General features: G+C 47.0%; 1 protein-coding gene across 3 annotated transcripts in view; it reads right to left on the bottom strand.

Moving 5' to 3' along the window:
- The window catches only part of VPS53 (VPS53 subunit of GARP complex), a 171,904-nt gene that overhangs the window by 13,689 nt on the left and 142,043 nt on the right, over positions 1–16,172 (bottom strand). For all 3 annotated transcript variants that reach the window (XM_089317572.1, XM_070061169.2, XM_089317571.1), the window contains 2 exons: positions 12,803–12,951; positions 5,436–5,505 (listed from right to left, as the gene is read on the bottom strand). In XM_089317572.1, coding sequence (XP_089173698.1) covers positions 5,436–5,505; positions 12,803–12,951 — 219 coding nt within the window. The remainder of the gene's footprint in view (positions 1–5,435; positions 5,506–12,802; positions 12,952–16,172) is intronic.

Genomic DNA, 16,172 nt, shown 5'->3' with positions numbered 1-16,172 from the left:
TTCTCATTCCACCTGTGCTCTGACCCTGTGGCATTCATCCCATCTTCAGTTCAGGGGACACCTGGCAATGTCTAGAGGCATTCTGGCTGTCACATGTGACAAGGTATATCTGGAATCTTGCATGTACAAGTAATGGATGCTATTTAACATGGAAAGGATTCTCTGCATCAAAATGTCAACAATGCAGAGGCTGAGCTACCCTGCTAGGTTCACTTCCCCTAGCCCTCACTCATTTTTTTTTTTTAGATAAAATTTATATATGTTGAATAATTCTTAACTGTATACTTTTAAAATTTATTTATTTATTTGAGATAGAATGATCATGAGTGAGCTCCCATCTGCTGATTCACCCTGCAAATACCCATAATGGCTGGGGGTGGGCCAGGCCGAAGCCAGGAGATGGGAACTGACTCTGGGTCTCCAAAGTGGGTGGCAGGAACCCAACCACTGAGCTATCACCTGCTGCCTTCCAGGGTGTGCGTTAGCAGAAAACTGCAATCAGGAGTGGAGACAGTGACTCCAACTCAGAAAGCAGGCGTCCTAATTGGCACTTTTACCCCTAGGCCAAATGCCTAGTTTTGGTAAATAGTTTTGACAAATGGATATACCTTTATACTTCATGTCCTCTAATAAGCTTTTGTATATAACCTTTATCAGATCTAATAAGTTCCCTTTTCTTAAAAAAAATATTTATTTCTTTTACTTGAAGGATGGAGTTAGAGAGAGAGAGGGAAGTAAGGGGCAGAGACAGAAAGAAAGAGAGAGGAGAGATTTTTCATCCACTGGTTTACTCCCCAAATGGCTGCAAAGGTTGGGACTGGGCCATTGTACACTGCTTTCCCAGGCATATTAGCAGACAGCTGGATCAGAAGTGAAGCAATCAAGGGACTCGAACCAGCGCCCATATGGGATGCTGGCATTGTAGGTAGCACCTTTAACCTGATGTGCCACAACAATGGCCCCAAAATTTCTCTATTTCTTTTACTAAGGCTTAAGAAAATTTTTTATCATTAATGGTTATATTTTATCAATCCGTTTTATAAAATATTGTTAAAAACACCCTGCTATCACAGATCCCTGCTGATATGCCTGAAAGCAGCAGAGGCTGGCCCAAGTGCTTGGGCCCCTGCACTCACGTGGGAGACCCAGAGGAGGCTCCTGGCTCTTGGCTTTAGCCTGGCCCAGCCCCGCCCGGGTCGTTGAGGCCATTTGGGGAGTGAACCAGCAGATGGAAGACCTCTCTCTCTGTCTTTACCTCTCTCTGTAACTCTTTCAAATAAATAAAAATAAATCTTAAAAAAAAACCTGAGACTTTTATGACATTTTATATAAAAGCATGCCTGAGAATCACCATCCTACATTTTCATTTTTCTAACTGCCAGGATTATCTCCTATCTGCTGTGTTTGGGCTTTTAAAAAAAAAAAGAGGTTTAAAATTTGCTTTAAACATTTTTTTGTTGTTGTTCAGATGTGTAGTTTTTTAAAAAGATTTATTTACTGGGAAAGCAGAGTGACAGAGACAGAGGGAGAGACAGAGTGAGATCGATCTTCCACAGCTAGGAGCCAGGAACTCCACGCAGGTCTCCCACATGGGTTGCAGGGTCCCAGGTACTCGGGCCAGCAACCACTGCCTCTCTACACACATTAACAGGAAGCTGGATCAGAGACAGAGATAGCAGCAGAGAAGCCAGGACTCAAAACCAGCTTGCTGATCCGGGATGCTGGCACTGCTGCAGTTTAACATGCTGTGCCAAACGCAGGCTTTCAGAGAATCTGGGATTTTTGAAATAGGTGGGTCTAAAAGTCAACATGGTCAAATACGGTGTGTATGTGAAATGCTGCATTGTGGATAAACTATAAAGACATTATACTAAATGAAACAAACCAGTCACAGGAGGAGAAACACTAGGAGGTACTTAGGGCAGGCAAATCCTCAGAGACAGCCAGCAGACTGTGGCTGCCAGAGATGGGTGCACCCGCCAATGGGTACAGAGGTTCAATCTGGGAAGGTGAAAAAAGTCTGGAGGAAGCGGTTGCACAGCAAAGGTGTACAGGCTCAATGCCACTGAACTGTACATTTAAATACGGCTATAAATGTGAATTGCATGTTATAAATATTTTACTACAGTTTTTTAAAAAGTCAACATTATACATAAGAACAAAGGAAAAGAAAACTTGAGAGACATGAAGTGTATTGTGCTCCGAGTATTTCAGACTACACAATGTGACAGATCTATCTAGCAGGGGCTCTTGCAGCTGGGTGTTTTGGCATAACAGGTAAAGCTGCCCCCTGTGATGCCGACATCGATATGGGTGCTGGTTTGTGTCCTGGCTCCTCCATTTGTGATCCAGCTCTCTGTTAATGGCCTGGAAAAGCAGTGGAGATGGCACAAGTGCGTGGGGCCCTGCCACCCATGTGGGAGACCCGGAGGAAGCTCCTGGCTCCTGGATTTGGCCTGGACCAGCTTTGATCATTGCGGCCATCTGGGGACTGAACCAGTGGATGGAAGATCTCTCTCTCTCTGTAACTCTTTCAAATAAATAAATTTTAAAAGTGTGAGGAGAAGGCTCTTAGGAGTGTCCGGTTCAGTGCTCTTATTTAAACAGGATGAAACCGGGCCCATGGGAGACACTGTTTATGATCACAGGGATCATTAATTGCAGTGGGGACCCGATCCTACGTCTCCTTCCCCCCGACCATACTGTGCTACTTTCTCTGTTGTTAAGTTGGGTGAATGGATACCATTTCTACTGTGTGCTCAGTCACAGACAACTATGGCCATAAGATAATTAATGACCCTGCAAATCCCACAAGGTTCTATGAAAATCACAAACCAGCAAGAAGCATTACAAATTCTGGTATGGTTCAGTTCCATGTGCCCTTGCAATTGCTCAAGTGGAGGCCAAAGATTAAGAACTCACTTTATAGAGTAATCAGGAAGAGGACCAGGAGCAGGGAAATGCCTACTTTCTCATTTTCAGCGTAAGTATTTAAGTATCACTTACATTTAGGACCTAGCACTTTTGTGGCAAAGCAGATGGATCTGAGATTAGGCTGAATCTTAATGCCTTGAATTTCACAGCTGTGGTTAAAGCTTGGCGTACAGGCCTCCACCAATGAAAGCAGAATCTGCTTCACTCCATGAACATCTCTGTTACCTCTGGATTCATATGGTTCCGCTGCCTGAGAGGACACGCCTCCTGCTACATGACTGCTCAGGTTTCAGAGCCCAGAGATGTACTCAGCACAAGCAGGGGCCCAACTAAACCTCAGCTTCACACAGAGTCCTGCCGGGGCCACGCTGGCCCGCAGTGTCCACCTCTGCCCTCTCCCCGGCTGTGCCTGCAGAGATCCCCGCCCTGCTGCTCCCCACTCCTACTTGCCTGGGGTCTGATAAAGTAAAACTCCAGTTCCAGCAGATGGTTTTCCCATCCACACCTAAAAGCAGAAGTAAACACTGGTCAAACTGAAAATTTTCTGTTGCTACTGGCTTTGGGTCTGAGCTGATTATTCTAATGTTCTTTTAAAGAAGGGAAAATCTGTATAAAATGGATATGACAGTGCATTTAGATCACAAAATGAAAATATCCTGGTTATTAGACAATTAAATCAGCTAGCAAGGCCTGGGCAAAGCTCAAACTCATGTTCCCAGTGAGTCAACTTTGTGTTGCAGGGGCTTTGTCCAGTCTGGAGACAGAAACACAGCAACTGAGAACTCAAGAACTTCTCCCACAGACCCAGATCGTAATCAGCCACACCCTTTGGGATCACACACGACAGTGAGGTGGAAAGAATGGGTGCCCAGTAAGTGTGTGCTACTGAAACTGGAGAGACACGCCAGGGCGTGTTCCTGCTGTTTCCAAAGGAGAGAGAGAGAGAGAGAGAGTGAGTTCTGCGGCTGTGACAAGGGTCAGGAATGTCTGGACGCTGCACTGCTGCAGTCAGGCCCATGTGGCGTCTGAACCCTCACAACCTCCCAGGAAGCTTTCCGAGACAACGTTCTGACTCCGGCTACCACTGGCTGGCGAGACAGATGGGTGATGGAAACAGAAACAGAGTCATGTCCCCGGTCTCAGGAAGCTTAAAATTACTAAGAGCTGGCATTTACTGTGGCTTACCACATGCCAGACTATGGCAGGCACGCTGTGCATTTTCTCGTTTAATCCTCACAATTACTCCGTGGGGTGGCACTGTGATTTCAGAGCACCCGCTTTACAGACAAGGAGATTAAGCCATTTGTCTGAGGCAAACGGTTGCCATGCTGCAGACAGAGGATTCAGCCTCGACCCCTATAATCCCAAAGCCCAGGCCTTAATGCTCACACCACACTTCCTTTCCCGATCCTGGGAAGGCCACTCATGGAAAGAGGGTTACAAAGACATTGCACGTCACAGGTTCAAGAGATCATGCTGCTCACAGACGCTGGCTATGGCTCTTCATGAAGACCATGATGCCCTGGGGCATGTGCTAACTTGCCGTCTTACTGGGCATGACTCTGGCTGGAAAGCAGAGGCCAGGGGGAGGGCAGGGGAGCTAGGGGAGAGCTGAGCTTCAACCACGTCTGCTCGCTCACTGGAAGAGCAGGATTTGTGGAAATGTCTTGGGTTACAGAACCTTCTCATGCTTTGTAAGCATTGACAGAGGTCTAGAGAGGATTCATTTAAATGAATGTGCAAGAATCACTCACGGTCACCATGAAGACTTGGCATCTCAGTGGGTGCTTGGGCTGCACATGACTGTCGTAAAGTCTGAACTGTTCTCTAACTCAGATTGCTCAAGTTCCAGGTCACAGGTGACAGCAGGCAGGAGGCCTGTAACTCAGCTCATCCACCCAGAGGTGACAGGCATGCTCTCGAGAGGTGTCTTGATGCACAGAATTCAAGTGAACTGAGTGGGGCTGGATGAGTCAGCTTCTTGGGAGAGGTGAACAGTACCAACGAGATAAGCCCTTTCGCTGCTTGCTACTCTTAAGTGGTCCCCGCCCTGGCCCCCATGGGATCTGAAGTAATCACAGCCTTCGCTGTTCCTCCGCCTGGAACGTTGCTCCTGGTCCCCCTGAGCTTCAGCTTTCGCAGGTGCTTTCTTTGACCGCCTCCTCTCCCCCTCCATTCCTCCTCTGCTCCCTGGAGATACTCCTGCACGTGAGCGGGTCTCCCACCCTTCAGCACACAGCTGAGATGATCTTCATCTACTAGAACGTGAGCGTCATGAAGGAGAGTCCTTTTCTGTCTTGTTCACTGTGGGATACTCTGCATCCAGAACAAAACCTGGTACTTACCTTGTAGGTGCTAAACCAAAAATTTAAAACTAAATGGGGGAGTGGACTGAGGAAGTTACCAGGTCATATGAAACAAGGGACATCAACCAATTCATGTCTCCAGAGCACATATGGACAGGAAGGGCATGCACTGGATTCTGACAAAGTCCATCTTACCTGCTCTGCTCCCACCATGCTAATTGGCTTGCACTTGAAGAGGTGAGTGATAAACTTGGGAATGAAGGAGCTGTGGATAAGAAAGAAGGGGCAAATTAGGCTTATTCTCTCTTTAGTAAAGAACTGAAGACACTTGTTAATTAAAGCTATACTTCCTTCCAAGAGAACACAAAGAACCAAGGCACATATCACTGCCTTCCTTTTCTTTCCAACCAAAGCCCTGCTTTTGTTCAGGTACGCAAGGTCTTCAACTGGCCCAGTCACATCAGAGTGAAGGACTTCACTGCAAGGCTGGGGCAAGACTCTGTCTTCTTCACTGGGACGTTGCTACATTTGGATATAACATCAAGAGCTGCCATTCTGCCATTCTGAAGATGAAGCCAGTCCAAGGGCACCAAGGGAAAGGACCTGAGTATAAGGACATCATTGAACCACCAAGTCAGCCACCACTCTTGAATCTGCCCTACCACTGGGTTCTGGTTAAATGAAATAAAAAATTTACTACTATTTTAGTAAATTTGAATCAGGGTTTCCATTATTAGTAGCTGGAAACAATCCAATAGATATAAGAGCAAAATAAAATGGCACAGTCAGGGAGTCTTAAATGCAAAACAGGGGCTGGTGTTGTGGCACACAGGTGTTGTTTGCAATGCTAGCATTCAATATCAGAGTGCTATTTCAAGTCCTGGCTACTCCGCTTCCCATCCAGCTTCCTGTTAATGTGTCCAGAAATTCAACAGATGATAGCCCAAGTACTTGGGTTCCTTCCTGGCTTCTGGCTTCAGCCTGGCCCAGACCCAGCTGTTGTGGCCATTTGGGGATGGAAGATCTCTCTCTCAGTGTCTCCTTCTCTTTCAGTCATTCTGTTTTCCAAATCAATCTACTTTTTTTTTTTTTTTTTAGATTTATTTATTTATTTGAAAGTCAGAGTTACAGAGTGAGAGAGAGAGAGAGAGAGAGATCTTCCATCCACTGATTCACTTCCCAAGTGGCTGCAGTGGCCAGGGCTGAGTGAGTCAGGTCGAAGCCAAGAGGTGCATCCAGGTCTCCCACATGGGTGGCAAGGACCCAAACACTTGGGCCATCTTCTGCTGCTTTTCCTGGGCCTTTAGAAGGGAGCTGGATTGGAAGTGGAGTAGCCAGGATATGAACTGGCATCCATATGGGATGCTGGCATTGCAGGTAGAGGCTTTATCTGCTGTGCCACAATGCTGGCCCCACAATCAATCTTAAAAAAAAAAAAAAAAACAAAAACGCAAAGCCAAGGCCAGTGCTGTGATGTAGCAGGTAAAAGTTGCTGCCTGCAGTGCTGGTATCCCATAGGGGTACCAGTTTGGGTCCCAGCTACTCCACTTCCGATCCAGCTCTCTGCTAGGGCCTGGGAAAGCAGTAGAAGATGGCCCAAGTCCTTGGGCCTCTGTACCCACATGGGAGACCCGGAACAAGCTCCTGCCTTTGGATTAGCCCAGCTCCGGCTATTGTGGCCAATTGGGGAGTGTCCTAGCGGATGGAAGACATCTCTTCCTGTCTCTCCCTCTCTCTGTAACTCTGCTTCTCAAATTAATAAATAAAATCTTTTAAAAAAATGCAAAGCCAAAAAATAACTGCTAAGAGATCAAAAAATAATTAGGGATAGGTGTTTGTACAGCAGTTACATTGCTTGGGACACCCACATCCCATACTGGAGTGCCTTGTTCAGGCTGCAGCTCTTCTACTCCTGATCTAGCTTCCTGCTAATGTGCACCTTGGCAGGTAATATATAAGGGTTCAAATATTTGGATTCCTGCCACCTATGTGGAAGACCTGGATTAAGTTCTGGGTTCCTGGCTTTGGTCCTGGCTATTGCAGACATTTGGGGAGTAAATCGGCAGAGAGAAGATCTCTCTCTCTGTTTCTCTATCTCTAGGTCTCTGCCTTTCAAATAAAATGAAAATAGAATAAAAACACTTAAAAAGAATAATAATCATCAGATCAAGAAACTAAATACAGAATCCTGAAAAATGTCCTGGGTCCCGACAAGTAATCTGGATCCTTTGGGCTGATGGTGCTCATTTTGGGGAAAGGGTGAGTGAAACTGAAACATGTTGGGAGGGTTTTTTGGGAAACACTGCAGAGGCCTCAATCAAGAAAGCTGGTTGCACTGATCTGGAACAGAAGTTGTAGAACACAAGGCCGGCCCGGAGGTGTCACGAGGGCCCACGACAGAGGAAGGAATGATAGAAGTGAAGCAGGATTTGCAGGCTTAGCTGAAGGCTGGCTGGTACCTCTCTCCTCACTCTTCAAATGCTGCTACCAAGTCTGCAGCCTCCTCCTTCTTCAATCTCTACTTCTTTTCCTGTGCACTTGTACCCACTCTAATATCTAATGAGTCAGATGCCCTAACAGAACGGGTACCAGCACCCAGCATATCCAACTTAGCCCCTCTCCGGACTCCAGGCACAGTGGACTGGCTCTCTCTCATCCATTCAGTGACCCATTCAGTGACCCAGTCTAAAACCTAGGGTTACCCAAGACTGCCCCTCACCTTCAACTCCAACATCCATTCACTCACCCACTCTGGCCCTGAATGCTCTTAGCGGCTCTTCCAGACCATCCCTACTGGCATTGCCCTTATCACTTTTTACTTTGCTACCAATCTCAGGTTCTTTGGCATAACTGCAAACAGAAATTGACAAGAGGCCAATGTACAACCCAGACCAGGTTTACTGGCGTTTATGCTCCAAATACAAGAGAGACGGCATGCTGGGAAGGACTAGCTCTTGGGCAGAAGGTTAACAGGTGCTTTTATGGGACTGAGAGGTGTGGTGGTTCACCATGGGCATCCAGTTGGATCTGCACCCAGCCTGGTGCACCCAGCCTGGCTTGTTCTCTTCGGCATTCAGGGACTGTTGATTCTTCTGCACACAACAGCTGAAGATGGCTGTGTTGCTCACTACTGCCACCGCAGGAAGGTCACATTATGAGTCACACTGGACTATTTTGAACAGGTGACCAGATTAGGGAATTTCCTAACGGGGGGTGGGGGTGGGGGTGGGGGGTGGGGGAAGAGTTGGAGGGGGGCCTGGAGATGGATACCTGTCAGGTTGGGAGGGGCCTGATTGAGTGAGTCCCTGAACCTGAACTCTTTCAGTAGGTGCCTAACTGGTTTCCCTGCCTTTGGTTACATACTTTCTTTTATTTTATTTTTTTTTAATTTTTGCTTTCTTTCTTTTATTTTTTTTATTTTTTGACAGATAAATTTAGACCAAGAGAGAAACAGAGAAAGGTCTTCCTTCTGTTGGTTCACCCTCCAAATGGCTGCTACCGCTGGAGCTATGCCAATCTGAAGCCAGGAGCCAAGTGCTTCCTCCTGGTCTCCCATGCGGGTGCAGGAGCCCAAGCACTTGGGCCATCTTCCATTGCCTTCCCGGGCCACAGCAGAGAGCTGGACTGGAAGAGGGGCAACTGGGACTAGAACCCAGTGCCTATATGGGATGCCGGTGCTGCAGGCGGAGGATTAACCAAGTGAGCCACGGCGCCGGCCCTAGTCACATACTTTCTATCCCAACTGCTGCCAAAAGTACTTATTTCAAACACAAATATAAGCAAGTTCCTCCTCTGATTAAAGCTCTTCAATGGTTGCAGCCAAGACCTTCCTCGGTTCTCGATTCTCTGTGTTCAGCCTCATGCTGAATCCTGGCACCCTGTACTTCAACCTGGCCGATCTGCCTGCATATCCCATGACTTTGCAGGTGTGAGTGCTTCTGGACCTTTGCATACACTGCTTCCCCTGCCCAAGCACCCTTTCCTAAGGCTTAGACTCTGCCCAGGGGTGGCTTTTCTAGGAAGCTTTCCCTCCACCATATTCTATACAATGTCCACAGGCCCCTACCTGAACAGCTAACCTAACCGCACACTTGACTGTTAAGGCAAATGAAGATGAGGACTACGTTTATTAAGCCAAAGCACTTAATTCAGTATCTGGGACACAGGAGTTACTCGAGGGAATGCATGCTAATAAATGTTTTAATTATGGTAGCAGATACCACTCTTTGGATATCAGCTTGGTATCAACACTTTATCAGGAAACTGACATGTGACTTCTCATTTCAGTTTTCTAACCCCTATTAAGAGATTTGTCTTATGGGGGCTGGTGGTGTGGCAGAGTGGGTAGAGCTGCTGCCTGTGATGCTGGCATTTTATATGGGTGCTGGTTCAAGTCTGGGCTGCTACACTTCCAAACCTGCTAATGGTTCTGGGAAAGCAGTGAGGACGGCCCAAGTGCTTGGGCCCCTGCATCCATGTGGGAGACCAGAAAGAAGCTTCTGGCTCCTGGCTGCGACCTGGCCCATCCCCAGCCCTGGTCATTTTGCAGCCATTTGGGGAGTGAACCAGTGGATGGAAGATCTTTCTCTGTTTCTCCCTCTGTTTGTTTGTTTCTTTCTTTCTTCCCTTTTTTTTTTTTTTTTGGACAGGCAGAGTTAGACAGTGAGAGAGAGAGAGAGAGAGAGAGAGAGGAAGGTCCTTCTTCTGTTGGTTCACCCTCCAAATGGCCACTACAGCCAGCGCACTGCCCTGATCCAAAGCCAGGAGCCAGGTTCTTCCTCTTGGTCTCCCACGCAGATGCAGGGCCCAAGCACTTGGGTCATCCTCCACTGCCTTCCCGGGCCACAGCAGGGAGCTGGACTGGAAGAGGAGCAACCGGGACAGAATCCGGCGCCCCAATCAGGACTAGAACCTAGGGTGCCAGCACCACAGGTGGAGGATTAGCCAAGTGAGCCACGGCACTGGCCTCTCCCTCTGTTTCTGTAACTCTGCCTTTCAAAATAAATAAAATAAATCTTAAAAAAGAGAAAGATTTGTCTTATCTCCATTACTGAATGGAGGAGAAACAGCTTAGTGGATGAGGAAAGTTGTGTGTGTGTGTGTGTGTGTGTGTGTGTGTTTTGTTTTTGAGAGGCAGAGAAACAGAAACAAAGAGAGAGTGTCCATCCACTGATTCAATCTCCTATGCCTGAGATGACTGGGGTTGGACCAGGCTGATGCTGGAAGCTAGGAACTTAATCCAGGTCTCTGCCAGGGACCCAAATACTTGAGCCATCACCTATTGCCTCCCAGGGTCTGCATTACCAGGAAGTTGGAATCAGGAGCAGGATGTGAGTATCCAACCCTGGTACTCTGATATGGGAAGCAGGCATCCAAACTGATGCCTTAGCCATTTGCTTGTGGTTCTAATCGCAGTTCCAATCAGTAGGTCACCTTGATTATACAAAAGGCTGACATTGTTTCAGACGCCAAATGGTGCCAAAGGAAACATCCCTGGCTGTGCACTGGTGGAACAGGAAAGGAAGTTAGGGGAAAGGAGCTGAAAGCCCAGAGGTCAGGTCTAGGGGTCGGCCTGCTGACCAGAAAGGAGTGTGAACAAGCCACTGTTGGGAAGGGATTCTTCAGTGCTGTCAACTAGGACCAAACAAGCAATGTGAGATCAAATTCAACCAATAACTGTTCTGTTGGCACAGCTGTAACCCAAGTTACTTCACACAGGAGTCATCTATGGTTGAGCCGTGGAGCTGGCTCTGCATGCTACTCTACAGGCGAGGCATGGGACACAGAGGGGCCAGCCACATGTCTTGGCGGAGTGAGTCCCAACCATATGATGACTGTGAAGGGCTTCTGCAGGCCATCGGGTGGTGTCAATTACCTTTGGCTGGGGAACCGTCACCTTAAAACCGCCACCCCTAAGGTTTCCAGTCTTAGACTAGGATTTTACCAGGATGTGAAAGTACTATGGATCAAAACACAAGTACTTTGTAGATTATGGTTGAACTTTCCAAGATGTGAGAGATGGGTATCCTACCCCCAGTCAGTCACTAACAGTAAAATATTTACGGGGCTCAGAGGGAATATGAGGCTGATGCTGGGATGAGCTAAGCAATGGACTCCTTATTCACTTTGCTGTAAGTTCAATCAGACCCCTGGGCAGCCACAGTGGAGGTTTTCAGTCACAGTAAATCTTTATAGAGACACTGCTTCTACCAGCATTATGGGGAGTGTCACAATGTGATTTATCAAGAAGGCTTTTAACACACACTAATGAGCACCCAGAGAGTGAAGAGAATGTCAGCTCCTAGTCCATCTGCCACACTGCAAACATTAATGCCTCCCCGGAGAGCATACGCTATCCTTTCTTGACAAACCAGAAACTAAAGCTAACGCTACAAGCCACTCAATTATTGTTGTTCCTAAGGGATTTATCTGTGTGCGAGAGAGGGAAAGCCCTACTTGAATATAAACTGGGAGAGATTCAGGGAAGACAGGAACTTGGAGCCCTGAATCATCATGTGAGAACCCTAACACAGTAGCCTGGGCTGGGCTGACCTTCCCCAAGCCCTCTCCTGAGTAGTCAGCCAAAATGCTTGTTTGATAATTGAGCAGAGGAGACACCGACCCGCTACACTGCTTGGTCTCACGGGAAATGGTGCTATAGCCAGATGCTGATTGGCGAAGGACCAAACCATTTCCTGGCTTCAAAACTCAAGGCAGAAACGGCCACACACGAGGCCATGGCCGCAAGACATGCAGCTCTGTATTTACTCCATCTACCTTGGCAACAGAGTTCCATGACTTGCTCTTCTCCATTTCTAGTACCTGCCCAGGACCCAGGGACATTCACAGATGGATTCATTTTGGCGGTCACAGTAACAAGTACTATTGGGAGGAAGAGAAGGCTCAAAAGAAACAGAAATGACAGTCCCTACCATTAAAAAGCTTACACTCTAGCCATAAGCAATGTGCATACAATAAATCACTGGAAAAGAATTTTAATGATGCCAACCTGGGCAAGGGGTGGTGATGGCCATATAATTCAGAATAATAAGATTCCCTCAACTCATTTTTGTTTGTCTTGATGTGGCTGATGATTGTATTGCTATAACTCTATGACTTTAAGTAGCACATTTAGCTTTCTTATTATGCTTCTTTTGGGTACAAATTAAAATTAGTTTGCCTGTAGTCACTAGAATGAGATCAGTTGCATTGTGAGCATACTGGGTAGCGTGGATGGCATTAAAATACCCATCTGGCATTGTGTAGAAAGGGTAAATATAGACCATTATACATTTTTCCAAATCCACAGAATGGACAACAGCAAGAGTGAAACCCAACGTAAACCATGGACTTTGGGGCAACGATGGTGTGTCAGTGTAGGCTTATCAAATGCAGCCAATGTACCACTGCGGTGGGCGTGCCGATGACAGAGGAGAGGCTACTCATGTGTGGCAGCAGAAGGTATGTGAGGAATCTCTGTGCCTTCTGCTCAACTGTGCTGTGAAAATAAAACTGCTTTTAAAACAAACCCAACCCAGTGCTGAAAATGCTCTGGGACTTACTTTGCAAATTTAATGCAGAACTGAGTGAAGTATTTCCGCGTGGAAGCCAGGTTGTCGCGGATGATAGGGACATTCTGCTTAATGTGAAGAATGACAGAGGTGACATAGGGGCTCTGGTCACCAACGTGCTCCACGTTCTGCCACTGCATCTGAAATAGAGGAGAGGGTGAGGCTTGAGATCCTTTGCAGAGCAGTGTCACCTGTAGCCAGGGCAGGGGCAGGGTGGAGCAGAAATGAGTTCACAGCTTGGTACCACGGGAACTGGCTCCTTCTATCCTGGGGAATTTGTATGACCAATTTTTTTTTTTTTTTTTTTTTTTTTGACAGGCAGAGTTAGACAGTGAGAGAGAGACAGAGAGAAAGGTCTTCCTTTTCCGTTGGTTCACCCCTCAATGGCCGCTGCGGCCGGTGTGCTGCAGCCAGCGCAAGGCGCTGATTTGAAGCCAGGAGCCAGGAGCTTCTCCTGGTCTCCCATGCGGGTGCAGGGCCCAAGCACTTGGGCCATCCTCCACTGCACTCCCGGGCCACAGCAGAGAGCTGGACTGGAAAAGGAGCAACCGGGACAGAATCCAGTGCCCCAACCGGGACTAGAACCCAGTGTGCCAGCGCCGCAGGTGGAGGATTAGCCTATTGAGCCGCAGCGCCGACCTCTTATTGCTTCTTTTAGGCAAGTTACTTGCCTGATTTTGCCTCCATTGCCATGTTTGTCAACATGACTTATTAAGAACTCCATATGCATAGTGTGGTGCAAATCCTGCAGAGAGGTAAGTTTGAATGCTGGCTCTGCCACATGCAAGTTAACAGATCTTGGACAACCTCTCTGGGTTTCAGTTTCCCTAACTGTGAAAGGGGAGTAACAGAACTACCTAGTGAGAACTACCTAGTGAGCCACGGCGCCGGCCTTGTCTGACCAATTCTGTACTGGCTGATCATGAATAGTAACAAGAATGCCCACCGGTCCTTGATGGTGGAGTAGAACTCAGAAAACTTTCCCTTTCCTATCTCGTCCCTGTCATGCTTGGAACAGCTTTCCTTCTAAGTTGCTGTCTTGTACAGGGACCTTTACCTGCCACATGAATAGGAATCTTGCTTTTGTTTATCCTTCTGTTTCATTTTATTTGAAAGACAGAAAGACTGACAGAGGGAGATCTATCTACTGGTACAGTCCCCAAGTGTGCATAATAGCCAGGGTGCTCCAGAACCAGGAGTCTGGAACTCAGTACAGGTCTTCCACATGGGTGGAAGGGACCCAAGTACTTGAGCCATCACCTGCTCATCAGCAGGAAGCTGATCAGAAGTGGAGTAGCCCAGACTCGAAGCAGGCACTCTGATTAGAATGCAGGCACTCAAGCCGCGACTTAACCCCTGTGCTGCACACCGACCCCAGGGATCCATTCTTCTGCCAAGTGTTCTATTAGTAGTGTGGGAGAACAGCGGAGAGGACATCCACTCCAAGTGGACACAGTGTGGAAGACTGGAGAGGCAGCTGGGCTAGTGAAACAAACCCTGGAAGAAAATTAACTTACACCTTTCTCTCAAGTAATTGGTAAGAGTTTGGAATTCTTTAAAAAGGAAACTAGAAATGAGAAGACATGTGAGCTTTGCTTCAAAGTCATCTGAGGTTGGAGGAGTGAACAGGGGTGTAAATTAGTGAAGCTGGGTGCTGGGTACACAGGGTTTATTGCACTGTTATCTTTACTCATGAGTGTATTTGAAATTTCCCACAATAAAACATTTTAAAAGGTGTGCCTGTAGAATATTAACACTCTTAAAACCTTCAGGACCGTGACAAGATTTCATTAGAGGGAAAGGAGAAAGGATCTCTGACAAACACTAGGGGCTGATTGGGTGAGAAGGGGAGCAGGGCAGGAAAGAGGTCTGTGCCTAGGCCATGAATGAGCAGAATTAGGGTGTGTGTTCTGGAAACATCTGCAGTAAACTGACTGCAGAATGGGCCCTAGAAAGCAGGAAGAAGCAATGGGTTGGTGCCCGCCCTTCATGGGTGTCTACGGAAGAATGGGACAGCACCATCTCCCGGTCTGCCGGTAAGCCCACAGGGAATAGGCGCTGTGATCTTAAGAAAAGCAGGCATATGCTGCAGTTCTGCTGAGTCAGCTTTCAGACTGGAGCTTCACTGTCTGCCACAGAGATCCTGCAAGCACAGACCGTACAATACGTTCACAGAGGGAGCTTGGTGGTTCTGAAGCCGGTTTCTCTGGCAAGGAAACACTGTTTTTATAGAGCTCCTGGGGAAAGGAGAAATTCAAGACAGAGTGAAGTTGTTTAAAAGAATCCTATTGTATATGGAAGAGTCCCCAGCCCTGGGAAGCTCAAACAACACTATGTTTTGTCCCAGTGTTTTTTCAAATCAGCAGGTACTCATATTCTATAAGTGTTCAGTGTGCGTAAGCACACTGTGACCACAGCAAAGTGGGAACAGGTCTCTTTGCTGCTAAATGATAGGAAGACCAAGGTCCAGAGACATGAAGAGTCTTAAGCAAGGGTTTACAACCAGACAGGAAAAGGTCCCTAATTTTTCACTGGGGGAAAAAAACCGAAGCAAACAACGGAAGAACAGTAGACAGGTCTAATATGAACTTTATATTCCAATGCTTTGGTTATGTGTCATGTTTTCCACATTATCTTTTATCTTACTAAAGATGCCTCTTTTTCGATCTGATTTTGTAGCTTTGACCTATCCAAATAATGAGCACCCTAGGTGACGTTAAATGAGCTCACAGGATGAGGCCAGAACTGACGGGCCTGTGAAGTCTGCACTTCAGCTTCTCCCAGAGCTGCAACGAGCCTTGCGGCAGAACACACTGGGTACACAGAGAGAGCTAGGCAGGCTTGACGCCTCCACTTCCAATCAACAAGAAGCTCCTCCATGGTAATCAGCATTGTGTTCCAAGTTGGAAGCATCATGCATTTCAAATCTGAGAAGAGCTTATAAACAATTACCAAAACACTGTATGTCTCCATTCATAGAGGAGGCCCATAAACAGAGGTGGTGAAGGGCTCTGTCACTGGTTACAAAGTAACTCTGAGGCAAGAGGGCAGGAGAAACCTGGGACTTCCTCCAGTTCTTGCTGGTGAGTCTGTACATCATCTAATTCTTCTTGAAACCACTGGCCAAGTCAGTGCATATCCATGTTAGGAGTATATTGGAAAAGAAGTGATTTGCTTTAATACCTTAGCCAATGATGACTCCACTGGTCAAGTTAAAAGAAGTATTAGCACAAGTCAAGTGAATTCATGATTTCAAGTACTAGAAAACAATCAGAATTGGCATTGCCTTTACTATTTTTTTTCAAATTTATTTGCCAGGTAGAGTTATAGACAGTGAGAGAGACAGAGAGAAAGGTCTTCC

This window comes from Oryctolagus cuniculus, chromosome 17, assembly GCF_051225735.1.
Source record: "Oryctolagus cuniculus isolate XC-2025 breed Fujian yellow rabbit chromosome 17, ASM5122573v1, whole genome shotgun sequence".
Classification (NCBI taxonomy): Eukaryota; Metazoa; Chordata; class Mammalia; order Lagomorpha; family Leporidae; genus Oryctolagus; species Oryctolagus cuniculus.
Note: the sequence above shows the minus strand (reverse complement) of the source record. Positions and strands in the feature narration are given on the sequence as shown.